The sequence below is a fragment of the Carlito syrichta genome, unplaced genomic scaffold (genome assembly GCF_000164805.1).
Source record: "Carlito syrichta isolate Samal-C Ts95f unplaced genomic scaffold, Tarsius_syrichta-2.0.1 Scaffold153629, whole genome shotgun sequence".
In the NCBI taxonomy this organism is placed as follows: domain Eukaryota; kingdom Metazoa; phylum Chordata; class Mammalia; order Primates; family Tarsiidae; genus Carlito; species Carlito syrichta.
This window is the reverse complement of record NW_007097725.1, coordinates 601329-623958: the sequence shown is the minus strand read 5'-3', so window position 1 is coordinate 623958 and position 22630 is coordinate 601329. Positions and strand designations below refer to the sequence as shown.

Below are 22630 nucleotides of genomic sequence, written 5' to 3'. Positions count from 1 at the left end.
ACAGAATGGGAAAAAAATATTTGCTAATTGTATATCTGACAAATGCCTAACATCCACGATCTACAGGGAACTCAAATAAGCTGAAAGGAGAAAAAAAAAAAACAGACAAGCCTATCAAAAAATGGGCAAAGCACATGAATAGACACTGAAAAAAAAATACAGGCAGCCAATAGACACATGAAAAAATTATCAGTCTCACTAATCATCAGAGAAATGCAAATCACAACTACAATGAGATATCATCTAACTCCAGTAAGGGTGGCCATCATTAATAAATCAATAAACAACAGTTGCTGGTGCAGGTTTGGAGAAAAGAGAATGTTTTTACATTGTTGGTGGTCATGTAAGCTAGTTCAACTTCTATGGAAAGCAGTGTAGCAATTCCTAAAAAAGACTGAAGATTGGCCTTCAATTCAGTCCAACAATCTCTCTCCTGGTAATATAACCAAAGGAACATAAGTCATTCTCCAAAGAGACATCTGCACACACACGTCTATTGCTGCACTATTGACAACAGCAAAAACATGGAACCTACCCTACTGTCCATTGAAAATGGACTGAACAAAGAAAATGTGGTACATATACACAAGGGAGTATTATGAAGCCATAAAGAAGAACAAGATCATGGACTTTGCGGCAAATTGGATGGAGTTGGAGACCGTCATACTAAGTGATCTGCACAGAAACAAAGAACTGAATACCACATATTCTCACTCATAAGTGGGCCCTGAACATTAATCACAATAGCACAAGGGAGGGATCAGCAGGCATTTGGCACTGCCAAGGGAGGGAGGGGGGAAGGGTTCATGTAACAACACAAAGGGTACCTAGTCCCAAACCAGGGGAAGTAAGGGCCAGTTGGAGACCCAAAATTCACCTGCACACAGCCTACTTGTGTAGTTAATCCTTACTTGTACCCCACATCTCTATAATAAAATAATTTTTTTAAATAATAAATTTAAGCAAAAAGTTAAATGAAAAGTATAAAATATTACCTTAAAAAATAAAGAAGATCAAAATAAATGAAAACATCCTGTGTTCATGGATTGGAAGACATAGCGTATTCTTAAAATGTCAATACTCCCTAAAACAATCTATAGATTCAATGCAATCTCCATAAAAATTGCAATGTCTTTTTTTCTAAGAAATAGAAAAACCAATCCTCAAATTCATATGAGATTGTGAGGCTCTCTAATGAGACAAAACAATATTTTATAAAAGAGCAAAATCAGACTGTAAACCAGTTCAAATAAGAAAATAGTATGGAGAATTATCAGATAACTAAGAAGTGAATTACAATTTGATTCAGTAATCTCACTATTAGGGATGTACCTTCCCAAAAAATCATCATATAAAAAAGATACCTATACTCATATGTTCATTGCAGCAAAATTCACATTAGTAAAATCATGGAACCAACTAAAGTTCCCACTAACAATTGGTTGGATAAAGAAAATGTGGTATATACACCATGGAATACTACACAGTCATAAAAAAGAATGAAATCACATTCTTTGTGGCAACATGGAAGAAGCTGGAGATCTTCATTCTAAGTGAACTGACTCAGAAACAAAAAACCAAACCCCACGTGCTCTCACTCATATGCGGGAGCTAAATGGTCACAAAGGTGGAAGTAACAGACACTGGGTACACCAGTGGGGGAGGGGGACCGGGGTTCAGAAATTACCTATTGGGTACAATGTTCACTATCTCAGAAATGGGTCACCTGAGACCCAATCCCCACTACTACACAGTATGTGCATGTAATAAACATGCATGCGTATGCCTGAATCTAAAATAAAGATGGGGGGAAAATAGCAAAATCGGAGGTCTCACACTTTATAATTTTGAAACTTACCACTAATCTACTGTAATCAAAATAGTGTGATAATGGCATAGGGATAGAAATATAACCCAATGGAACAGAATTGAGAGTCCAGAAATAAACCCATACATCTAAGGTCAATTGATTTTCAATAAGAGCTCCAATGTTATTCAATGAGGAAAGAACAATTTCATCAACAAATGGGGCTAGGACCACTGAGTAGTCACATGCAAAAGAATGAATTTGAACCTATAATTCACCTCATATACAACAATTAACTCAGAATAGACCAATGATCTAAATATAAGAGCTAAAGCCATAAAACTGGAAGAAAACGTGACCTTGGATTGAGTAACAAATATTTTTAGATATAACACCAAAAGCATGAGCAAGAAAAATAATAGATAAATTGGGTTTCATCCAGATTAAAAACGTTTGGGCATCAAAGGATATTAATAATAAAATGAAAAGATTACATACAGAGTGTGTGAAAATATTTGTAAATCATATGTTTGATGAGTCTAGTATCCAGGATGCATAAAGAACTCTTACAACTCAACAAATCAGACAACTCAATCTAAATATGGGCAAATAGTTTTTCAAAGAAAATATACAAACGTTAAATCTGCATAGGAAAAGGTGCTTAACATTATTCGTCATGAGGAAAATACAAATTAAAAAAAAAAAAAAACCACTGTGAATACCACTTCACACCCACTAGGTTGACTATAAGAAAAAAATTTATATAAATAGAGAATAGCAAGTGCAGGTGAGAATTTGAAGGAATTACAAGCTTCACACATTACTGGTGGAATATAAAAGACTACACAGCCCCTGTGAAAAAGAGTTTGGTAGTTCCTCAAAAAGTTAAACATAGAATTATGATATGATCTCTCAATTCTACTGCTATGTATACATTCAAACTATTGTAAGCAAGTACTCAAGTAAGTACGTGTACATACATGTTTATACCAGCATGATTTACAGTACTTAAAAAGCAGAAACAGCTGAAATGTTCACCTATGGATGAATAGATAAGCAAATTGTGGCATATATACATTATGTATATACATATTATACAACAGAATATTATACAGCCGTAAAAGGAATGACAGAATAATGCATGCTACAATGTGGATAAATCTTGAAAATATGGTAAGTGAAAGTATCTAGACACAAGAGGTCACATACAGTATAGCTACATTCATATTAAATAGCCGAAATAGGTAAAGCCTTAGAGACAGAAGACAAATTAGTGGTTGTGAAGGTCTTGGGGAAGGGCAGAATTGGAAGAAACTGTATATTGGATCAGTGACTTTAATTTGGGATGATAGAAATGTTTCAAACGAGATATATAGTTGGTAGTTGGCGGTGATACACACACACACACACACACATACACACATACACATACACACTGGCGGTTGCCAACACTGTGAATATGCTACATGCCACTGATTGTTCACTTTAAAATGGTTCATTTTATTTTACGTAAATTTCACATCAACAAATCACTTTTAAATACATTAAGCTGCTTAAAAAGATAACCTACAATCCGATATACACTTTTTAATAAACTCTGTAGAAAAGATTAGTCAGTATCTTCTCATTTTTCCTCCCATCTCCACAAAAGAGTGTGTAAATGTACTCTTTTGTGGAGATGAGAGGAAAAATGAGAAGATACTGACTCTAAAACAGTCACTTTGGACAAGAAAATGTCAGACTCCCCTTCTGGTCAAAGTCATTATGGTAATTATTTCCAAAAACGAAAAGTTTCCATTTCCCCCCACATATCAAATTTATTCTAACACATTTCCTCTGACTTAATGGCAACCTGTTTAAACACGTGTTTCTTGTATTTCACAGACACACTTGGCAAGTGCAAGACAAAATTGACGCAAACAATGTGGCCTACACAACTGGGAAGCTGAGTTTTCACACGGATTACCCAGCCCTCCATCATCCACCTGGGGTAAGGTGAACCTCGGCACATTTCCCACAAGGCAGGCCCATCACTAATATCCTTCTATATTTTGAGTCTCGAAGATTATGCATTTCACCAGCTAATTTGCCTTATGAAATCTTTCTCTAAACATAACCCAAGCTCACAAAATCTCTGTACCCAAACCATAACTTGTCTCACATTTCTCAAGGATAGGACAGTTTCATGCACTTTTTTAGAAACATACTTTTGTTTTAGCCTACAGATAACTATGGATGCTTTTCACTTTGCCAAGGCAGATCTTAAGACAGTGCATCTTAAGGTCTTTCTGTGCATAGATCCCTCCCAAGAGAGAGTTAAAAGGGAAAATGAAATCTGTAAACACACTGTAGGGTTCCCCACAAAGTCACAAGGCCACCATTCATGTCAATTAGACATTGTTGCATTAAAAACCCACTCCATAAATTAATAGCTTGAAAAAACAGCTGTTGACCTGGCCGTGTTTTCACAATTTGGGCTGCATTCAGCTGGGCAGTACTTCTCATCTACAGTTGTATACCTGCAGTCAGAGACTAAGTTGACTAAAGACAGGTTGACTTCAGGTGAAGGGGCTTGTCTCTGTTCCATGTGGCCTTCTGTCCTCCAGCAGGATAGCCCAGGTTTCCTGCACATGGCAAGTGGCAGAGCGTTCAGAGAGCTGCATAGCCTCGCAAAGCCTAGGCTGGTCACTTCTGCAGTGCTTTATTGGTCTAAGCAAGTCATATAAGTCAAACCTAAATTGGAGAGGTAAGGAAATAGACCCCTTGGGAAAGGAGCTTTGAAAATGTATTACAAAGAGGGTGTGAAGACAAGGAACAGAATACCTTTGGCTCCTTTTGGAAACTGTCTACCATCCCACCTATCAGATTCCTTGTCAAGGAGGGAGATGCTTAATATGGAGCCACAGATCCCCAGGAGAATTTCGGGGTGGACGTTCTTCCTCTATATTTCTACAAAAGTGTTATTTTACTAAACCAGCTACATTTTTACAAAGTCATCATTTTACTAAACAACAAAATGGCCAGGAAACTACCTTTTAAAAGATATGTTGTCAGACTGGACGCAGTGGCTCAAGCCTGTAGTCCCAGAACTTTGGGAGGCTGAGGAGAGGGGATTGCCTGAGCCCATGGGTTTGAGAACAGCCTGAGCAACTTGGCAAGACCTAGTCTCTACAATAAATGAAGAAATTAGCCAGGCATGGTAGCACGTGCCTGTAGTTCATTGCCCAGACCGGAGTGCAGTGGCACACTCACTGCCACCCCAGCAGGTCGAAGCTGGAGTGGCAGTGAGTGTGCCACTGCACTCCAGCCTGGGCAACGGAGTGAGACTCCAACGCAAAAAAACAAAATAAAATAAAATAAAAGATATGTTGTCCCTATATTTGGAGCTAAGCAAACTAAATAACCACACAGAAATATGTATCTTCAAAAGTAAGTGAAAATGTGGGCCATTGCCAAGTTCATGAAGGAGACAACTGGCCAAAATCATAATTAGTCCTTTTTTGTTTTTCATCATCTTGACCGAGCGTGTTTTCTCTGTTTCTTAGTTGTTACTGAGTGGTCTCTGCAGTGTTACCTAAGCTAGTCTAATATTTGACTACACATGTTTTAAATTATTTTGTTGATTGCAAAATGATTCCTTTGAACAAAATGATGACAGTAAAATGACCCCTGCGGTCACCTGTTTTGGTTGGGGGTGGGGTCGGGAGAAGGAGAAACACAATGTGATTTTATTCTAAATGTCACTCAGAGATTTTTCTAAAACCTTGGGGTTGAGAGCCTAACTACACAACTGAGCTCATGAGCCAAAGATAGTTTGAAGAAGTTATGGAATAAAGCTAGAAGACTAAAAGTTCTGTTTGAATTGTTAAATTATCTTCTGTCTTTTATGAGTTTAAGGCTTGGTTCTGGGTTAAAATTGAAAGCCTAAGGAAAAGTGATTAAATGACTTCATAAATATTCCTGGAGTATAATATAATACTTGACATTTGTATAGCACTCCATACTTTTTCGAGTTATTTTTACTTGCATGACTTTATTTGATTCCTCTTCACATTGCTTTAAGGCAGACAGGATTGATCGTGTCTTTTCCTGTCAGGTAAGGAAATGAAGCACAGGGTTCAGTTTTTTTAATTGGGTGATGTCTGATGAAAGGAGACTTGAAGCTAGACCTCTATCTAGGTTTTTCCTCACGCCATACTGGTCCTGAGCTGGAGTTCCTAATTACTATCATTTATATGATAAAAGGGATAGTTTATAGACATTGGCATATTTTACACACTCTTTAAACACAGAGACTGAATCTTATACTTGTCTTTATCTCAAGACGATAAAGCACCTTGTGTATAGTAGAGATGTAACAGATATGCTCTAAAGAGGCAAAGAAATGCAGCAAATTTATACTTGTCTCCGTCAGCAAATGAAACATTCAAAGCTAAGGGACTCAGTAGTAGATTTTTAAATAACAGATGATTCCTGAAATGTCTAGATACTAGCAGAAGAGTAAAATGTAAGCACCTGTTTGTACTATTGTTCAAGCATCCATTTTGAATTTTTCAAGGGTTTTCATGCCAACGTTTGAGATTTCTATAACAAACAGAAGAAACCCATGTGTGTTTCAGTACAGAGGAAGTGATTTGAATAATGAGTTACCCATGAGTGTTCATCTCGATTAATGTTTATCTTGTGAATCAGAAATAAGGTCACAGACACATCTTTAATTAAACACAGATGTTGCTTCTCTCACTTGTCTTTGCACCTGAAGTCAAGAGCTTCCATAAAGAAAGAAAATAATTTTGGGGCCGGGTGCGGTGGCTCAGCCTGTAATTCCAGCACTTTGGGAGGCAGAGGCAAGTGGATTGCCTGCACCCAAGGTTTTAAGACCAGTCTGGGCAATTTAGTGAGACCTCGTCTCTATAATAAAACAAAAATTAGTCAAGCATGGTGGTGTATACATATAGTTCTGTTATTGGAAGGCTGAGGGGGAAGGATCACTGTAGCCTAGCAGGACGATGCTGGAGTGGCCATGAGTGTGCCACAGCACTGTAGCCTGGGCAACAGAATGAGATACCAACTAAAAAAAAAAAAATGTATAACTGAGCCAAGGCTGAGGGGGAAGGATCACTGTAGCCTAGCAGGACGATGCTGGAGTGGCCATGAGTGTGCCACAGCACTGCAGCCTGGGCAACAGAATGAGATGCCAACTAAAAAAAAAAAAAAAAAAAAAAAAAAAAGCATAACTGAGCCAAGTGAGTGGCTCACTCCTGTAATCCCAGCACTTTGGGAGGCCTAGGTAAGAGAATTGCTTGAGCCTAGGAGTTCGAGACCAGCCCGGGCAACTTAGTGAGACCCCATCTCTACCAAAAAATAAAAAATTAGCCAGGCGTGGTGGCACACTTCTGTAGTTCCAGCTACTCAGGAGACTGAGGCAGAAGGATCACCTGAGCCCAGGAGGTCAAGGCTGTGGTGAGCTGTAATCATGCCATTGCATTCCTGCCTGGGTGACAGAGTAAGACTCTGACCAAAAAAAAAAAAAAAATGCAACTGTACAAAAGAAAATATTGCTTTACCTTTCCTTGTATAAATGGCAACAGCTGACCTTTTTAAAGATTAACGTGAGAAATAGTCTGCAAGTTCATTATGGCAATACCTGAAAGGATTTAAAGAACACTCTTATTCTCCCAAAGACAAGCCAGAGTTATCATTTTGCCTTCTTGGTGTTTGGTAGACTTGAGATTGACTTTTCCATTTTCTCTTCTTTTTCATCACGCTACTTCACCCTTCAATACCCCGGTAAAACAATTTTCTACAATGACGGATCAACTTATGCACATATTTTTTCAAGCTTAAGAAAAGTCATCAATTTAAAGACTGAACCATTGTTAATGTAAAACAGCTTCCCCAACATCAGAAAATAAAGATGGACATTTCCTATACGTTTATAAAGCACATACATCCATATGACACATATTTGCCTTTTGAATTACTGTTGAAAGTATTGTCTGGTTCTATCACCTTTTTTTCTTTCATAAAACTGTATAAATAGCATAACTGAGCCGGGCTCAATGACTCAGCTCAGCCCATAATGCCAGCACTTTGGGAGGCTGAGGCAAGTGGATTGCCTGCGCCCACGGGTTCAAGACCACCCAGGCAACTTGGCGAGACCTTGTCTCTACAATAGAAAAAAAATTAGCCGTGCAAAGTAGCAGGTGCTGTAGTTCCAGCTACTTGGAAGGCTGAGGCAGAAGGATCGTCAGAGCCCAGCAGGCTGATGCTGGAGTGGCCATAAGTAGTATAAAGGGATATCCCCCTCTGTCCGAAAGAGACTTGCTTTCTGTGGATTTTGAGGCAAATGGGCCAAAGTTCAAATACCAGCTTTAACACATATTAGCTGAACTCTTATTAGTCAGTTAGTTGTGACTCTTCCGTGTCTCAGTCTCTTCACCTGTAAAATGGGGATGAAAGTGTCGAATTCTAATGACTACCATGAGGAATAATGACATAACACAATTATAATGTGAGATCAAGTGTACACAACATTGTAAAAATTGGGAAAACTTGTTGTATGGCTTTGGAGGGGAGGCGGTTTTCTGTTCGAGACCAGCTCTGTCCAATACAGGAGCCACTAGCCACAAGTTTGCATTTTAATTTAAACGGTGGCTCAACCTGTAATTCCACACCTTTGGGAGGCTGAGGTGAGTGGATTGCCTGAGCCCGCGAGTTCAAGACCCACCTGGGCAACTTGGCCAGACCTCATCTCTACAATAAAAATCAAAAAATTAGCCGGGCGTGGTAGCGCACGCCTGTAGTTCCAGCTACTCGGAAGGCTGAGGTGGAAGGATCACCGGAGCCCAGAAGGTCGAGGCTGCGGTGGCTGGGAGCAGCCACTGCACTCCAGTCTGGGTGACAGAGTGAGACTCCAACTCAAAAAAAAAAAATTTAAGAAAATTAGTTTTTCAGTCACATGAACTACAAGGCAAGTGCATAATAGCCACATGGAGCTTGTGATTACTTTATTGGGTAGCACAGAAGAACATTTCTATCATCCCACAAGTTCTGATGAACAGCACTCTTCTGGGCTATTTATGGAAAAAACCAAGCTCAATGAATACTTTTCCCACTACGATTGATAGACCTCTAGTCTAGATATTTGATCATGTTTGCCTCTTCCATTCTACAATAACTTAGACAAGGGTTTTTATTTTATCTCAATAAGAATGAAATTTTCACAGCTAATCGTATTATTTTCTTCAAGCAGAAAACCAGAGTCTAAATTTGGCTATTCAAATCTCCCACCAATGCTAACTTACCAAATGAGTCACATGATGGCAATGAAAAACTTCACTCAAAAGAACATTTTTTAAAATGGTACCATGTTTTTCTTTTCAAAGTGAAATATTAAACATGTTCCCCAAAATCCTAGTCAAAATAGTTACTATTTACCATCCTTTTGGTTTCTCATTTTCAACTTTTATTGGGTTTTCCCATCGTCATAGTCAACCTACTTCATTCTCTACTTAACCTTATACCTGAGATTCATGTTTTCATGTTAGACTGTCAAGTGGTTATTCGCTGGCCAGTTGTTCCCTCAAAAAAAAAAAATATTCTATGTAACACCACTGAACTAATATTCAGCAGCTCAGTTCTGACTACATTACTTTCTTTTTTTTTTCTTTTTTGAATTGGAGTCTCACTCTATCGCCCAGGCTGGAGTACAGTGGCACACTCACAGCCACCCCAGCGTTAACCTGCTGGGCTCAGGCGATCCTTCTGCCTCAGCCTTCCAAGTCACGGGAACTACAGGCACGTGCTACCATGCCCAGCCAATTTTTGATTTATTGTAGAGACAAGGTCTCACCAAGTTGCCCGGGCTGGTCTCAAACCTGTGGGCTCAGGCAATCCACTTTCCTCGGCCTCCCAAAGCACTGAGATGACAGGCTGAGCCACCGAACCCAGCCTACATTCCTTTTCGAATTCAAAAGCCTCCAATTATTCCCTTCTATGCACAAGAGAAAGCACAAAAATCGTCCATCTAACGTTTAAGACTCTCCGTGATGAGGCCTCAGATTAACCTTCCTACATGGTGCATTCTTCCCACGTACACCCCTCGGCTGCAGCCATGCTTCTCATCATATCCCAGATCTTATCCCTCCTCTTTGCCCAACTTAAACCTCACCCCCTTTGTAACTCCCTTCCTGCTCACTCCAGCATGAAGAGCACACTCTCTGCACCTCTGATGAGCTGTGTCTAAGTCTTCAACTATAACATGTTTTTAACTTGTCAGTATGGATTACAAGCAACTTTTTCCTCCTCAACCCTTTTCTCTGCTGACACAGAGAGACAGATTTAAAAGGTTTGTTGATTTGGTTCATTCATAGCTTTTTGAATCTTTAACATAGTATCAAAAAAGAATATGCATGGGCTTGTATTGTTAAGAGATTTACTTTGTTATTTATTTAATTTTATGTTATTTTAATATTTTTAATTACTATGTTTAAAATTAAATTTAATATGTATTCTTATTTAATAATGCAGATTATTTTCTCCTTTAGGTTCAGTTTCTGCACTGCATAAAGCAAACAGTCACAGGAGGTGATTCTGAAATTGTAGATGGATTTCATGTATGCCAGAAACTCAAAGAGAAAAATCCTCGGGCATTCCAGATTTTGTCCTCTACCTTTGTGGACTTTACAGACATTGGAGTGGATTACTGTGATTTCTCTGTACAATCAAAACACAAAATTATAGAGTAAGTGCTATTTATGTTCCCTATAGCAATGAAACAATTGACAGCAAAAGCTCCATTGGCCTAAAGTTTAACAGCACAAAGTTTCACTAAATTCCAGAGTTTTATTTTTTTGTCAACTATTTAATCAAATTTTAGAGTAAAAGGGGAAAGAAAAGAATCTTTTCACCATAAAAAATATTTGTAGGGAATTCCATGAAATCTGTTCTTAATCGATATTAGAGGAAAAGTAACTAGGACTTCATATATACTTTATTTTTAAAATATAAGTTATTTTCAAAAAAGAAATTATACTACTCATTAGGTATATTGTTCAAAAATCTACTAATAAAATAAATTATCAAAAAACATATATATATATATATAAGTTTCATACAGTTGTAATTAATGTGATAGTACTAACCGGAACCCTTTTCGCCAGAAATTAATGACTATAACTCAAAATCTATAAGTTAAACAATGTCATCTAGAATTAGTCCCTTTTTTCTTCTTAGCATTGCCATCTTCTGTGTTGGCCTCATTTTCAAAGATAAACAGCAGAAGCTCCAAGTTTTCATTGGAACTAGTAATCACGGCACAAAGAACACATTTATTTCCCAATAACTACAACAAAACTGAATGACTCCCTCCCTTATTTCTGTCCAAGCCTGTCCTTGAAGCAATCACTACTGCCCAGGTCTTGGAGAATTCTCATTGGCCTTTCCCAGATCACATGTTCATCTATGGGGGGGTCACATGTTCACATCTGGAGCAGGGCCAACCTCATCTGAACTACATAAATAGAGAAGAAAACAGGGGAACTCCCCAAAGAGATGCTAAACCCACAAGAGTCACATATTTCCTACATAAAACATTTTGTGTTCTCCTATTCATTTAAAATTATTTCATCATGATTTTTCCAAGTACCTACAAAGCCCAGCTTCATTTGAGAATTATATTATGTTTCTGGGACACAGTTTATTTAACTAGACCTCAGTTAATTTGGGTGGGAGGTGTAACTTTGGAATGAAGCTTATCTTTGTCATTTAAGAGAAATAGTCAAATAATATGAAAATAAACTCACTTAGCAAATAACCAAATTCCCAGTACACTAACCTGGCCTTTTCATATGCACATATAGTCTTAATTTATTCACTTAGCAAGATTTTTTAGGACAGTCACTCTTCTTGGTACTTGGGATACAACCATGGACAAAACAAAGATCTCTGCCCTTATATAGCTTACATTGTAATAGAGGAGGAGAAAACTAAACAATTTTAAACAGATGAGCAAATTATGATGAATGGTAAAAATTTTTAAGTTCTTAAGAAACAAAGGAAAAGTAGGGCATGATAAGGGGACTGTATAGGGTCAAAGACTTTGCAAGGATGGAACTTGCATCATTAAATAGACACTGCACTCCAGCCTGAGTGACAGAGTGAGACTCCAACTCAAAAAAAAATTAAAATTAAATAAATAAGTAGCATACTGAGGGAAATCTTTACTGAGTGAAATTTGAGCAGGGAGATTTGAGCAGCTTCCAATAACTGCCAAAACAAATGTTCTAAGAAGACTCTAAGCACATGTCTGGAGTGTTCAAGAAACAGTAAGGAGGCCAAGGTGACTGGAACAGTTGAGGAGGAAGAGTATTAAGAGAGGAGGTCAGATGGTGGCTGGTTCCTGCAGTGTTGTTAGCAAATATAAGAACATTAGCTTTTACTTTGAGTAAGATAGGGAGCTGCTATAGGACTTTGACCAAGTTAAAAAAAATTTATATTCATATATTTATTGAGTTATCCTTTAAATGGATCACACTGACTGCTGTGTTGAATATAATATAAAGAGCAAGGGCATAGCAGGAAGACCAGTTAGAACGGTACTGCAGGACTCCAGGCTAGCCATTGAGGACGCCTTGAACACGAGTGGTCCAAGTGGTATTAGCAGTCATATGGAGAAGGCGTCGTTTTTGGTTATGTTTGAGAGAAAGGTAAACATCAAGAATAATTCCAAGTTCAGAATAAACATGAGGCATTTTCTGAGAGCCCAGTCATCATTTTTCCTCAAATCATTGAGGAGAATGCTAAATAATGAACTTGTAGCTTATCTTCTCAGATAGAGGGTAAACACCAGATGAAAGACGAGAGAAGAAATAATTCGAGATTCTTAGTTATAACATGACAGTTTTAACTAATCAAATATTACCTTAAAATCCACAACAAATGGGAATTGTATTGAGAAACGGTATGATTGCAGATTCAACAAGAGTAGTGAAAATAGGCAAAAAATGAAGCTACAGATTGGATTAACTGAATTTCCACCACTTGAATTGATTTTTCTTTTTTTGGTAGTAAATTCCAAAATTTAGCCATTTGCAAGGTCTCTGGAATATTCCTAGAGAATATCAAGTGGTTAACATTAATCCACTTAAAAATAAATTTTTAACAACAGGAGATGAAATAGCATCTTCAGTTAGCAGAAGTATTTGGGTTAATTTAACTTTCTTTGTGATTAATTATTTTATGTCTTGCCTAGTACAAAAACATCATTTAGTTGTTGAATGAATTAGTTATAACTTATTATACTGAAAAAATAAAGAAACTGGGACAAAAATAATGATGTTGGCATTAAGCTACCCTATTTGCTACAAATTCAATCACATGAATCCAAGTCATTTCTTGCCAGCTGGGTAATCTCTCATCTGATGACTTGTCTTTGCTGATCCACAATATCTTTTCTAATTAAAAAACAAAAACAAAAGCTAATAATACCACATGCCATTGAAGTGGAAATTATAGAGTTAACATATGGAATGCCCTACTATTATAATGCCTCATTTAAAAAATGCAAAATAGATTTTAGCTAGCTATGATTTACATAAAGTCCAAAACAGTTAGTGGGAATAGATTTCTGTTTCAGGTCTGAGTTTCTACAAACCAAAGCCAGAAGAGAATATAATCAGTTACAAGATTCAAGATGCTACTGAAGTCTGAAATAATTTTTTCCTGCAGATCCTCATAAAATACGACATGACAGACAACACTCCCACAACAAACACAAGAAGTTTCATAAAGCACTACATCTATCAATGAGACATAATACTGTCCTAAAGAGGTATATTTACAGCACAAATGCTCATTGTAGGAGATGACTCTATGGTCTTTTTATTGTTTTTCTTCTTCTTCTTGTTGGCATCCCTGATAATATTTTGCTTTTTGCTGGTTCACAGTCACCATGTTGTCAGTTTAAGTACTTGCCCTTTTATGTATAGCTAATATATAGCCAGTTATTCTCATCTTTTGTGGCTTTTTATCCTTCCTCAATAGGGCAAACTTGCATTTGACCCTGTCTTTCATTCTGTTGTTAGGCATATAATTTCCTGCTTGCTAACATTCAATTTTGCATTTAGGTTAGTCTTCAGGGTGCTAGCCACACACCTTGTCTTCTAACATTCTTCAAGTCTCAGAATAATGTCTCCTCCAGACCTTATAGCTAAATATGTTTACATTTCCCCTCAAATCATTGCTGAGGATGCTAAATAATGATCTTGTGTCTTGTCTTCTCAGATGGCAGGTAAACACTGTTACACTGCTTCACACACAAAGAAGTTCATTACTTTTCCATATGTGAACTTGTCAAAATGGAAGCTTATCCAGTGTACCAAGAGGCACCCAATTCTGGTTTCTGCTTTATTTTTTAATTACAAAGTTCCTTTCACTGATATATGAGGCTATACAAATGGACTCTGGACTGGATAGCTCATAATTAGCATAACCATTCAAATCAAGGAGCTATGGTATCACTGGGAGGGAAAAGGAACATCATCAAAGTGATTGGACTGCAAGACCACTCAGAATTTCCAAAGACGTGACATCCTTTGGCAAATGACACCGAACACATAGGAGAAAAGAGAAAAAATAGTCAAAAGCAGTAGGACCAGAATCTTAAAGATAAGATTAAAGGCAAATGTCCTCAGATACTGTGAAAGATGTCTGAAACCAGCAGCGTGAACTCTAAAGGGGCAATTGAAAAGCCATAGACCCTGCTTTGTACCTGTAAATTCTGGAGGGCCATCGTCCTTTCTACTGTCTTACCTTCTCTTTGATTCCTTGCTTCTGTGCTCATAAAGCCATATTTTGTAGGCCCAGAGTATTCCTGGTTTATGGGAAAGTGTGTGGGGCACGGGGTGGCAGGAAGAGGAAGTGCTTCATTACCTAATGAGCCATATGTGTATTATTATTGACATATGCAAATTCATATTTTAAGGGTCTAAGACATTTTTTGAAAACCTGCTCCTTCCTTTTACTTTCTTTCCCAGTGTTCCACAGATAATTTTCAGCCATTATTCAATCAGCAAAAAAATCAGTGCTAACACCAACACTTGAGTGTTCCATTACAATGGCCATTTTGACCCAGAGGATTTCACATGCATCTGAGGCTCAATACATAGGCCCCTGATAGTCACACTCTGTGTTCCAGGCAATTGCATCCTTCCTCCTGTCCCTTGGTTTGCTGATAGTGTTCATTAAGTGTGACCTAGACCCCAAACCAGGGTCATCAAGCCCATGTGAAAAATTGTTTGGTCTGACACACTGCGCCTGGGCCCCAGTCCGGCACTGGCTCTCATTACCACCTCCTAGACTCAGCCTCCAGGGATACTGCTTCTAGGAATAATCCTAGGCACTTTGACCACCTTCAGTTTGCATCCATCTCTCCTGTTTCTACCTACGGAAAATATCAAGTCGATTGGCATTTTAAGATGGCTAACAGTCCCAGTAAGCTAAAATATTTTTCCTCTCTTTGCTTCCTTATCTGGGGATGTTCGTGTCTTGCTAATTATAAGCAGCAAATCCAAGGAATGATGTTCTCTTTCTGAATATTAAAAGCTATACGTTCAAGACCAGCCTGGACAACTTAGCAAGGCCTCATCTCTACAATAAATAAAAAATTAGCCATGTGTGGTAGTGCGCACCTGTAGTTCCGGCTACTTAAAAGGCTGTGGGAGAAGGATCACCAGAGCCCAGCAGGTCGATGCTGGGGTTGCCGTGAGTGTGCCACTACACTCCAACCTGGGCAACAGAGTGAGATTCTAACTCAAAAACTAAAATAAAATTTAAAAAACTGTATTACCTTACATTGTCATGGTCATAATACATATCTTAAGAAGACATACAGAAATCACAGCATTAAGATCTCCTAAAGTACTAAAAAGACTTTAGTATTCTCCCAAGGTATTAAACTATATAGAGTTGCACAGCCAACAAATATTTATTAATTACCTGCTATGGCCAGGATCTATGTTGAGTGCTGGGAATATAACATTGACTATGATACAGTATCAATCTTCTAGAAGCCTATAAACTAAGATATATACTATGAGTATGTAGACTGAAAGAATATGCTTAAAGATTAGTCTCTGCTTTTCTCTGTGCTTCAATTTTTCCATCTGAAAAACTAAGGATTACATTAGAACCATGAATTTCAAACTTTTAAAGAATAAAACTTTCAACTGAACACCCTGATTTGTTTTTTTTTAAATTTACCATTACATCTCATACTCTAACTTCCCATTAAATTTCATATACTTTCTTTTTAAAAATAGATGAGATGCCCTGTTTTATACATAAAGATGTGCTTAAAATAAAAAATAGAACTTTCGTCTCATTGCACATGCCCAATAAACCATGCTTAGAACCGTAACAAATGAAACACATAAAGCAATTGACCTGTAAACTTGCACTTGCAATCTAAAAGGATTTCAATATATAAACCCTATTTCAAAGAAGAGAGAATGAATGAATTTTACTACAAAACTTTTAACTTGAGTCTCTCAGTACCATTTATTTTAATTTAAGTTGAATCTTCCTGGCACTTAGGGAGTAAAATTTCAAAAAGAAAATTGTTAAATGAATGAATAAAAAAATGAAGATACATATTTTCACAGTAATCTTAAGATCTTCTGTACATGTATTTGGATTCCTTAATATTGTGTTTTCAGAAATATCTTCCAAGAGGAATTGACCCTTACAAATGCAAATAGATATTCCACAAATTATATATTGATTTTTTTTCTCTTAAAACACAGATTAGATGATAAAAGCCAGGTGGTTCGCATCAACTTCAATAATGCAACAAGGGACACCATATTTGATGTACCAGTGGAACGGGTACAGCCTTTCTATGCTGCGTTGAAGGAGTTCGTTGACCTCATGAACAGCAAAGAATCCAAGTTTACCTTCAAGATGAATCCAGGTCAGTGAACACATTTTCTCAGACCACTGAAAGCATAGATTTTCTTTCATCTTAACCATTTAGAATGATATCCAGAGGAGTTTTTCTGAAGTATGGGACGTGGGGCACAAACAACAGAATCTTGGCAAGTAGCTGACTTGCTTAAATAGCAGACTTCTGGTCCCCACCTCTGTTCTGTTGATTCTCCAAACCTAGAAATACTCATTTTTACAAACTCTTAGACAATCTTTATGTACTTCCAACCTAAAAAGTAAGTACTTGAAAGACAATCTATAGACCAAATGAAATCTCATGTCTGATATTAAGGTTGATGTTTACGTTTTTTATCCTGATGGCCTATCAATACAAATCGAGGCTTATACTTAATACTTCTATGCTGGTAAGCAAATAAAATCATGCCCATGATTTTCACTCTGAAGCACATGAGTAATATTTATTCATTAGACTTACTAGCAGAGATAGCACCTGGAATAAAGTAGTTCTTAAAGTATTCCAGTTACTTGAAACAAAGAGGCTGAAAGCATAGTTATTCTGGGCCATCTCTCCTCAGTAGAGTGCCATCAATCTTAAGACTTTTGATATCTAAAGTAAAAGGTATAATTTCTCTCTGCTGATGGCTTGGCCAAATGGAAAATTATTTTTACTTGTAATTATGTTTTACTTATCTTTGGCATAATAAGGTTATATAGGAACCTCCATAAATCCCTTGCTGTGCAGTCATAGTGAGTTGATTTTAAAAGGTATTGGAATCCAAGTTCAAACATTTTTTTTTAACCTTATTTGCTTTAAAGGTGCAACAGTGGTTTTTAGTTACATGGATGAACTGCATAGTGGTGAATTCTGGGCTTTTAGTGTACCCATGACCCAGCTAGCACTCATTGTACCCAAGTGGTAATTTTTCATCCCTCACCCCTTTCCCATCCTCCTTTCTGAGTCTCCAGTGACCATTATACCACTCTGTATGCTTTTGCAAACCCATAGATTCGCTCCACTTATAAATGAGAACATGCAGTATTTGGTTTTCCATTCCTGAGTTGCTTCACTTAGGATAATGGCTTCCAATTCCATGCAAGTTGCTGCAAAAGATGTTATTTTGTTCTTTTTTTATAGCTGGCTGAATAGTATTCCATGTTGTGTGTGTGTGTGTGTGTGTGTGTGTCACCATCTTTATTCTTTCATCATTTGATGGGCACTTAGGCTGATTCCACCTCCTTGTAATTGTGAAATGTGCTGCAATAAACATATGAGTACAGGTATCTTCTTTGTATAATAACTTCTTTTCCTTTCGAGCTGCAAGCATTTAATGGCAGTGTACCTCTGGGCAAATCTCTCAACTTCTCAAAAGCTTGTTTTTCTCACGTATGAGAAGATGAGGTCAGGTGCAGTGGCTCATGCTTGTACTCCCAGCACTCTGGGAGACCAAGGCAGGAGAATTGTTTGAACCCAGGAGTTTAAGACCAGCCTGGGCAACATGGCAAGACTTTATCTCTACAAAAACATAACAAAAAATAAGTCAGATGTAGTGGTGCATGCTAGTTCCAGCTACTCAGGAGGCTGAGGTGGGAGGATTGCCTGAAACTGTGATGAGCCATGACTGCACTCCACCCAGGGCAACTGGACTGTGGCGTGAGATCCTGACTTTAAAAAAAAAGGAAAAGAAAAGAAAAGAGGAAATACTTTCTTTTCAGAATTCTTATGAGATTCAGAAATAACGTAGGCAAGGTTCAATGGCTCATGCCTGTAATCCCAGCTCTTTGAGAGGCCAAGGGAAAAGGGATGCTTGAGGACAAGAGTTCAATACCAGCCTGGGCAACATAGTGAGACACTGTCTCTACAAAAAAAGAAAAAATTAAGAAGATTAAAATTTAAAAAATAATGTACATAAAATGCTAAAAACATAGACGACAAATCAATAATATTACTTTTTTTATTATTTGAAGCTGCTAAACTGGGAAGAAACATTTCTAATTAAGAGGAAAGTATCAATCAGTAAAAACAATCCTAAAGTTATACACAGAGATAATATTTTAAGTAAGAATGATTACAGTGTCTACTGGAGCCTACCAGGCTATGCTGTTTAAATGTCATCAAGCCTAAACAGTTTGCATCCAGCGGCCTGATTTGTGTGGAAAAGTAAATGTGCAATTTTATGTAAAGAAATTAACAATGATTCCTGATGTGAACCAAGTAGCAGTGGTATTTCGCATGTTACATTTTCTAGAGCTGCAAGTCATTAAACACATGATCATTCATATTGGAAAAAAATCTTTTGTTTAGGTGACGTGATTACTTTTGACAACTGGCGCTTACTTCACGGCCGGCGTAGCTATGAAGCAGGAACTGAGATATCCCGCCATCTAGAAGGAGCTTATGCTGATTGGGATGTGGTCATGTCAAGACTTCGTATCCTAAGGCAGAATGTTGAGAATGGAAACTGAATTTCCTGTCTATAATTTTAGTAGATTCCAGTGAGTGTATTTTGTAAGACATGGCAAATATGAGACCCTGATCTATACCATTTACATATAATTCCTTTAACATTGAACATGTAACCTCTCTCACAAGAGTACTCTTTTCTTTATAATCAAATACAATGTCAACTTCTTAGATGTCTTAGCAGTGTACACTCTTTTCCAAATAACGGATCCCTTCTATTCTGTTGCCTGGATGCTCTAATTTCTTTTGCCCATATGAGTATCTCCAGATTGCCTATAAGTAGTGTTTGTATCAAATAAAACCTTTCTTTAAACAAGACTTTTGTTTCAAGTAAAGCTTAGGTTTCAAATAAAACTTGTTTCAAATAAAATATGCCTCTACTCTGCTGGCCATGGAGTCTCATTTTTCATGACTGCATGTGACAGTCTTTAACATGCTCGGGAAAGGCTTGTATTTTCAAATATCTGACTTTTGCACTTTTATTGTAGAATTCTATTCCCCAAATTTCCAGGCCTCATCAAATTGGTGATCCCAGCATTTCCTTTTAATATCGAAATTATGACACCAAACCCAAGCATGCCAAATAAGAGAAAATCTAGTATCCCTAATTTCTCTTGCCCCAAATAAATACTCCCAAGAGCTTTAAGCTTTGCTCACACCTGTCCAGAATCAGTTCTTCTCATTCCTTGCCTTTAACTAGGAGCTGAGAAAGGAAAAACCAAGACACATGCACCACTCATGAATGAACACGGTGTCTGCGAATCTCTGGACAGCCTCACCTGTTGGTCTTGGCTCTCTCCATAGCCACTACCTTGGCCTAGTGGCAGAACTCAAGTGTCACTGTCATTCATCGAAGCTCAATTCCTGACAAAAAGGTGGAGGCAGGGAAGGAGCGGGGTGGGGTGGGGGATCTCAGCATCGGCATTTGCTGAAATCCTGGTAGTACATAGATTATTTTAGTCTGTAGATTTTGGGACCTAACTAAGTTTCCTCTACAAAAAGTCTCTATCACTGCCCCCACTGCAGAGTTCTACCTGTTGTCTCAAAACAAAGTGGAAACACTACTTCCCTTCATGTTTTAACTTTTGTTCCACATCTACTTCAGTTTCCACAAAGTGTGTCCATAGCACTGGATGTCTGCATCAAGAGCACTTTTAGCCATGTAGGCACACCCCTCTGACATGCTGAACTCTGGTATAGAGTCCACATCACCAGCCAAGACTCCTCTTACAACACTGGCCCTTTCTGGGGTCTTCATTGTCCCTTCCTTAACATCTAGTCTTGATTTCAGCCACTGTAGACTATCACACATGTTTGTTTCTTTTGAACTGCAAAGGGAATGGTTGGGTTCTCAATCCCATCTCTCCTAAAATATGCAATAGCAGCACGGCCTGCTTCTAAAAGGCAGCATTCAGTACCTAAAAACAATTTGTCAGAGTGATCCTAGATCCATTCATTCATAGCATCTAAACCTAAGGCATATTCCCAGCAAAATTGACTTCTTATGCTTCTATTAATCTGGCAGATATTTATCACATATCTGACATATGTCTGCTAACCAAGGATACAGAAGAAACTGAACTGCATCTTCTTATTGTCTGGTAGGGGAGCAAATGTGGAAATAGATGATGATGTGCCATGTTAACAGAATGATTTACAGGAAGGCAACCAAGCCAGACTGGAGAGGCTAAGAAAAGCTTCAGTCTGAGTTGAGTTATGAGGGTTCATCGGAGCGTTCCAGGCAAAGATGGAGAAATGACTTCAAGTTAAACAGCAAAAGAGGGACAGAGAATCAAGAGTGAAAACAAGACGTGTTGACGTACAAGTGAAAGAAGTAGATCATGACAGTGATGTAAATTCGGAAGTTGGATGTTAGGTTCAAACTTTAATAATGGCAATCAATTAACCACTGTCATTGGACAAGTAATAGAAAAAAAGTAGAAAAAGCTTTGTTTTTTCTATCTACAACGAGATTAGTAATAGTTCTTATTTCATTAGATCTTATGAGTGTTAAGTGAAAGTTCATGTAAATCAATGTTTTTCCAAATTTCTTGGATGAATAGTCACACCCATGATGCCTTTTAAAAAAAGAATACAACTTCTCAGACAATTCCCTGAAGATTATTATTCAGTGTATCTGGGATGGAAACCAGGAATTATATTTTTAGCAAGAATCCCAGGTGATATGTATCATCAATGAAGTTTGGAAAACACTGATATAAGACATTTATCTTAGATCCAGGATCAGGAAAAGTACTCAATGGATGTTAACTATTAATTAGTCATGATAAAAGAGGCTGTAAAAAAAAAAGAGGTGGGTTAAGATGGGAAGAGATATTATGAAACTAGAAACAGAGACAGGGGCCAAGTCATGAAATGTCTAAATGCACATTGCGTTAAGGAGTAGTATTTTATCTTGAAAGCAATGAGGAACCACTGAAAGGTTTTTAAGTAGTAAAGTGCCTTGATATTCGTGTCTTAAAGGACCATCTGGACCTTAGTGGAAGGAATTGTAAATGGACAAGAATAAAAGGCCATAAATCTACTTATGCGTTTACTGTAGGAAGCCAGATGAAAAATTAAGAAGGACTAAATTGAGATGCGGGAGAGGGACTAGAGAGATACTTAGGATGCTAAATCTAGAGGACTTTATCCACTGCATGTAAAGAATAAGGGAGATGTCAAGGTTGTCTCACAGGTTTCTGGCTGAAGAAATGGGTTATGTACAGGGAAAGAAGCCACAATAGCAGAATCAAGCTTCTTTAGCAAGAAAATCGATTCAGTTTTGAAGAAATTGAGCTTGAGTTTCCCCTGAGCTAATCCACTTGGCGGTTGAATATATATACACATACAGGAGAGAGATCTGCATTAGAGATCTACATTTGGACAGTATATAGATGTTGAAGCCATCATTTGCTTTCCTGGAGACACTGGTGATATGGCCACAGTCACAACTCTAATGGGTTGAGGATAAACTGAAGATATTGGCCTAGCTTATGGAAACAGTTACAGGCAGAGCATAAAGAATCAGTGGGGGCTTATATTCAAATTCAGATAAACCTCTTATCTGTTGTATTTTGTCTCTAGAAGACAGCATCTCAAGCCACCACCCCAAAGCCTGGCTATTTTCTTCTCTGCTGTAAATATTATTTTTGCCCTGGAAGGGAAAGATGAATGGCTTGGATGTGGTTATGACAATTTCTGAAGTGTTATATAGGACATGACATATTATGGGCTACAGCAGCTGGTGCTGACTAAAGATGATTAGGTTTCCTGGATATTATCATCTAAAGACTTGACTTGCCCCCAAACTCATAATAGACCTGATGTAACTTGGATTAGAATTTACCCCTATTTGCCAGTATAGACTCTTTCTCTCTGTTCCTGACTTTACTTGGAGACTATTAGCTGCTTAG

The 22630-nt window shown here is 37.7% G+C and overlaps 1 protein-coding gene across 1 annotated transcript in view; it reads left to right on the top strand.

The window, feature by feature from the left end:
- Window positions 1-19441, top strand: part of BBOX1 (gamma-butyrobetaine hydroxylase 1) — a 42298-nt gene extending 22857 nt beyond the window's left edge. Inside the window, exons 2-5 of the mRNA XM_008050733.1 lie at window positions 3692-3797; window positions 10357-10553; window positions 16612-16778; window positions 19056-19441. Coding sequence (XP_008048924.1) covers window positions 3692-3797; window positions 10357-10553; window positions 16612-16778; window positions 19056-19216 — 631 coding nt within the window. The 3' untranslated portion in view covers window positions 19217-19441. The remainder of the gene's footprint in view (window positions 1-3691; window positions 3798-10356; window positions 10554-16611; window positions 16779-19055) is intronic.
- The last annotated feature ends 3189 nt before the right edge of the window (window positions 19442-22630 follow it).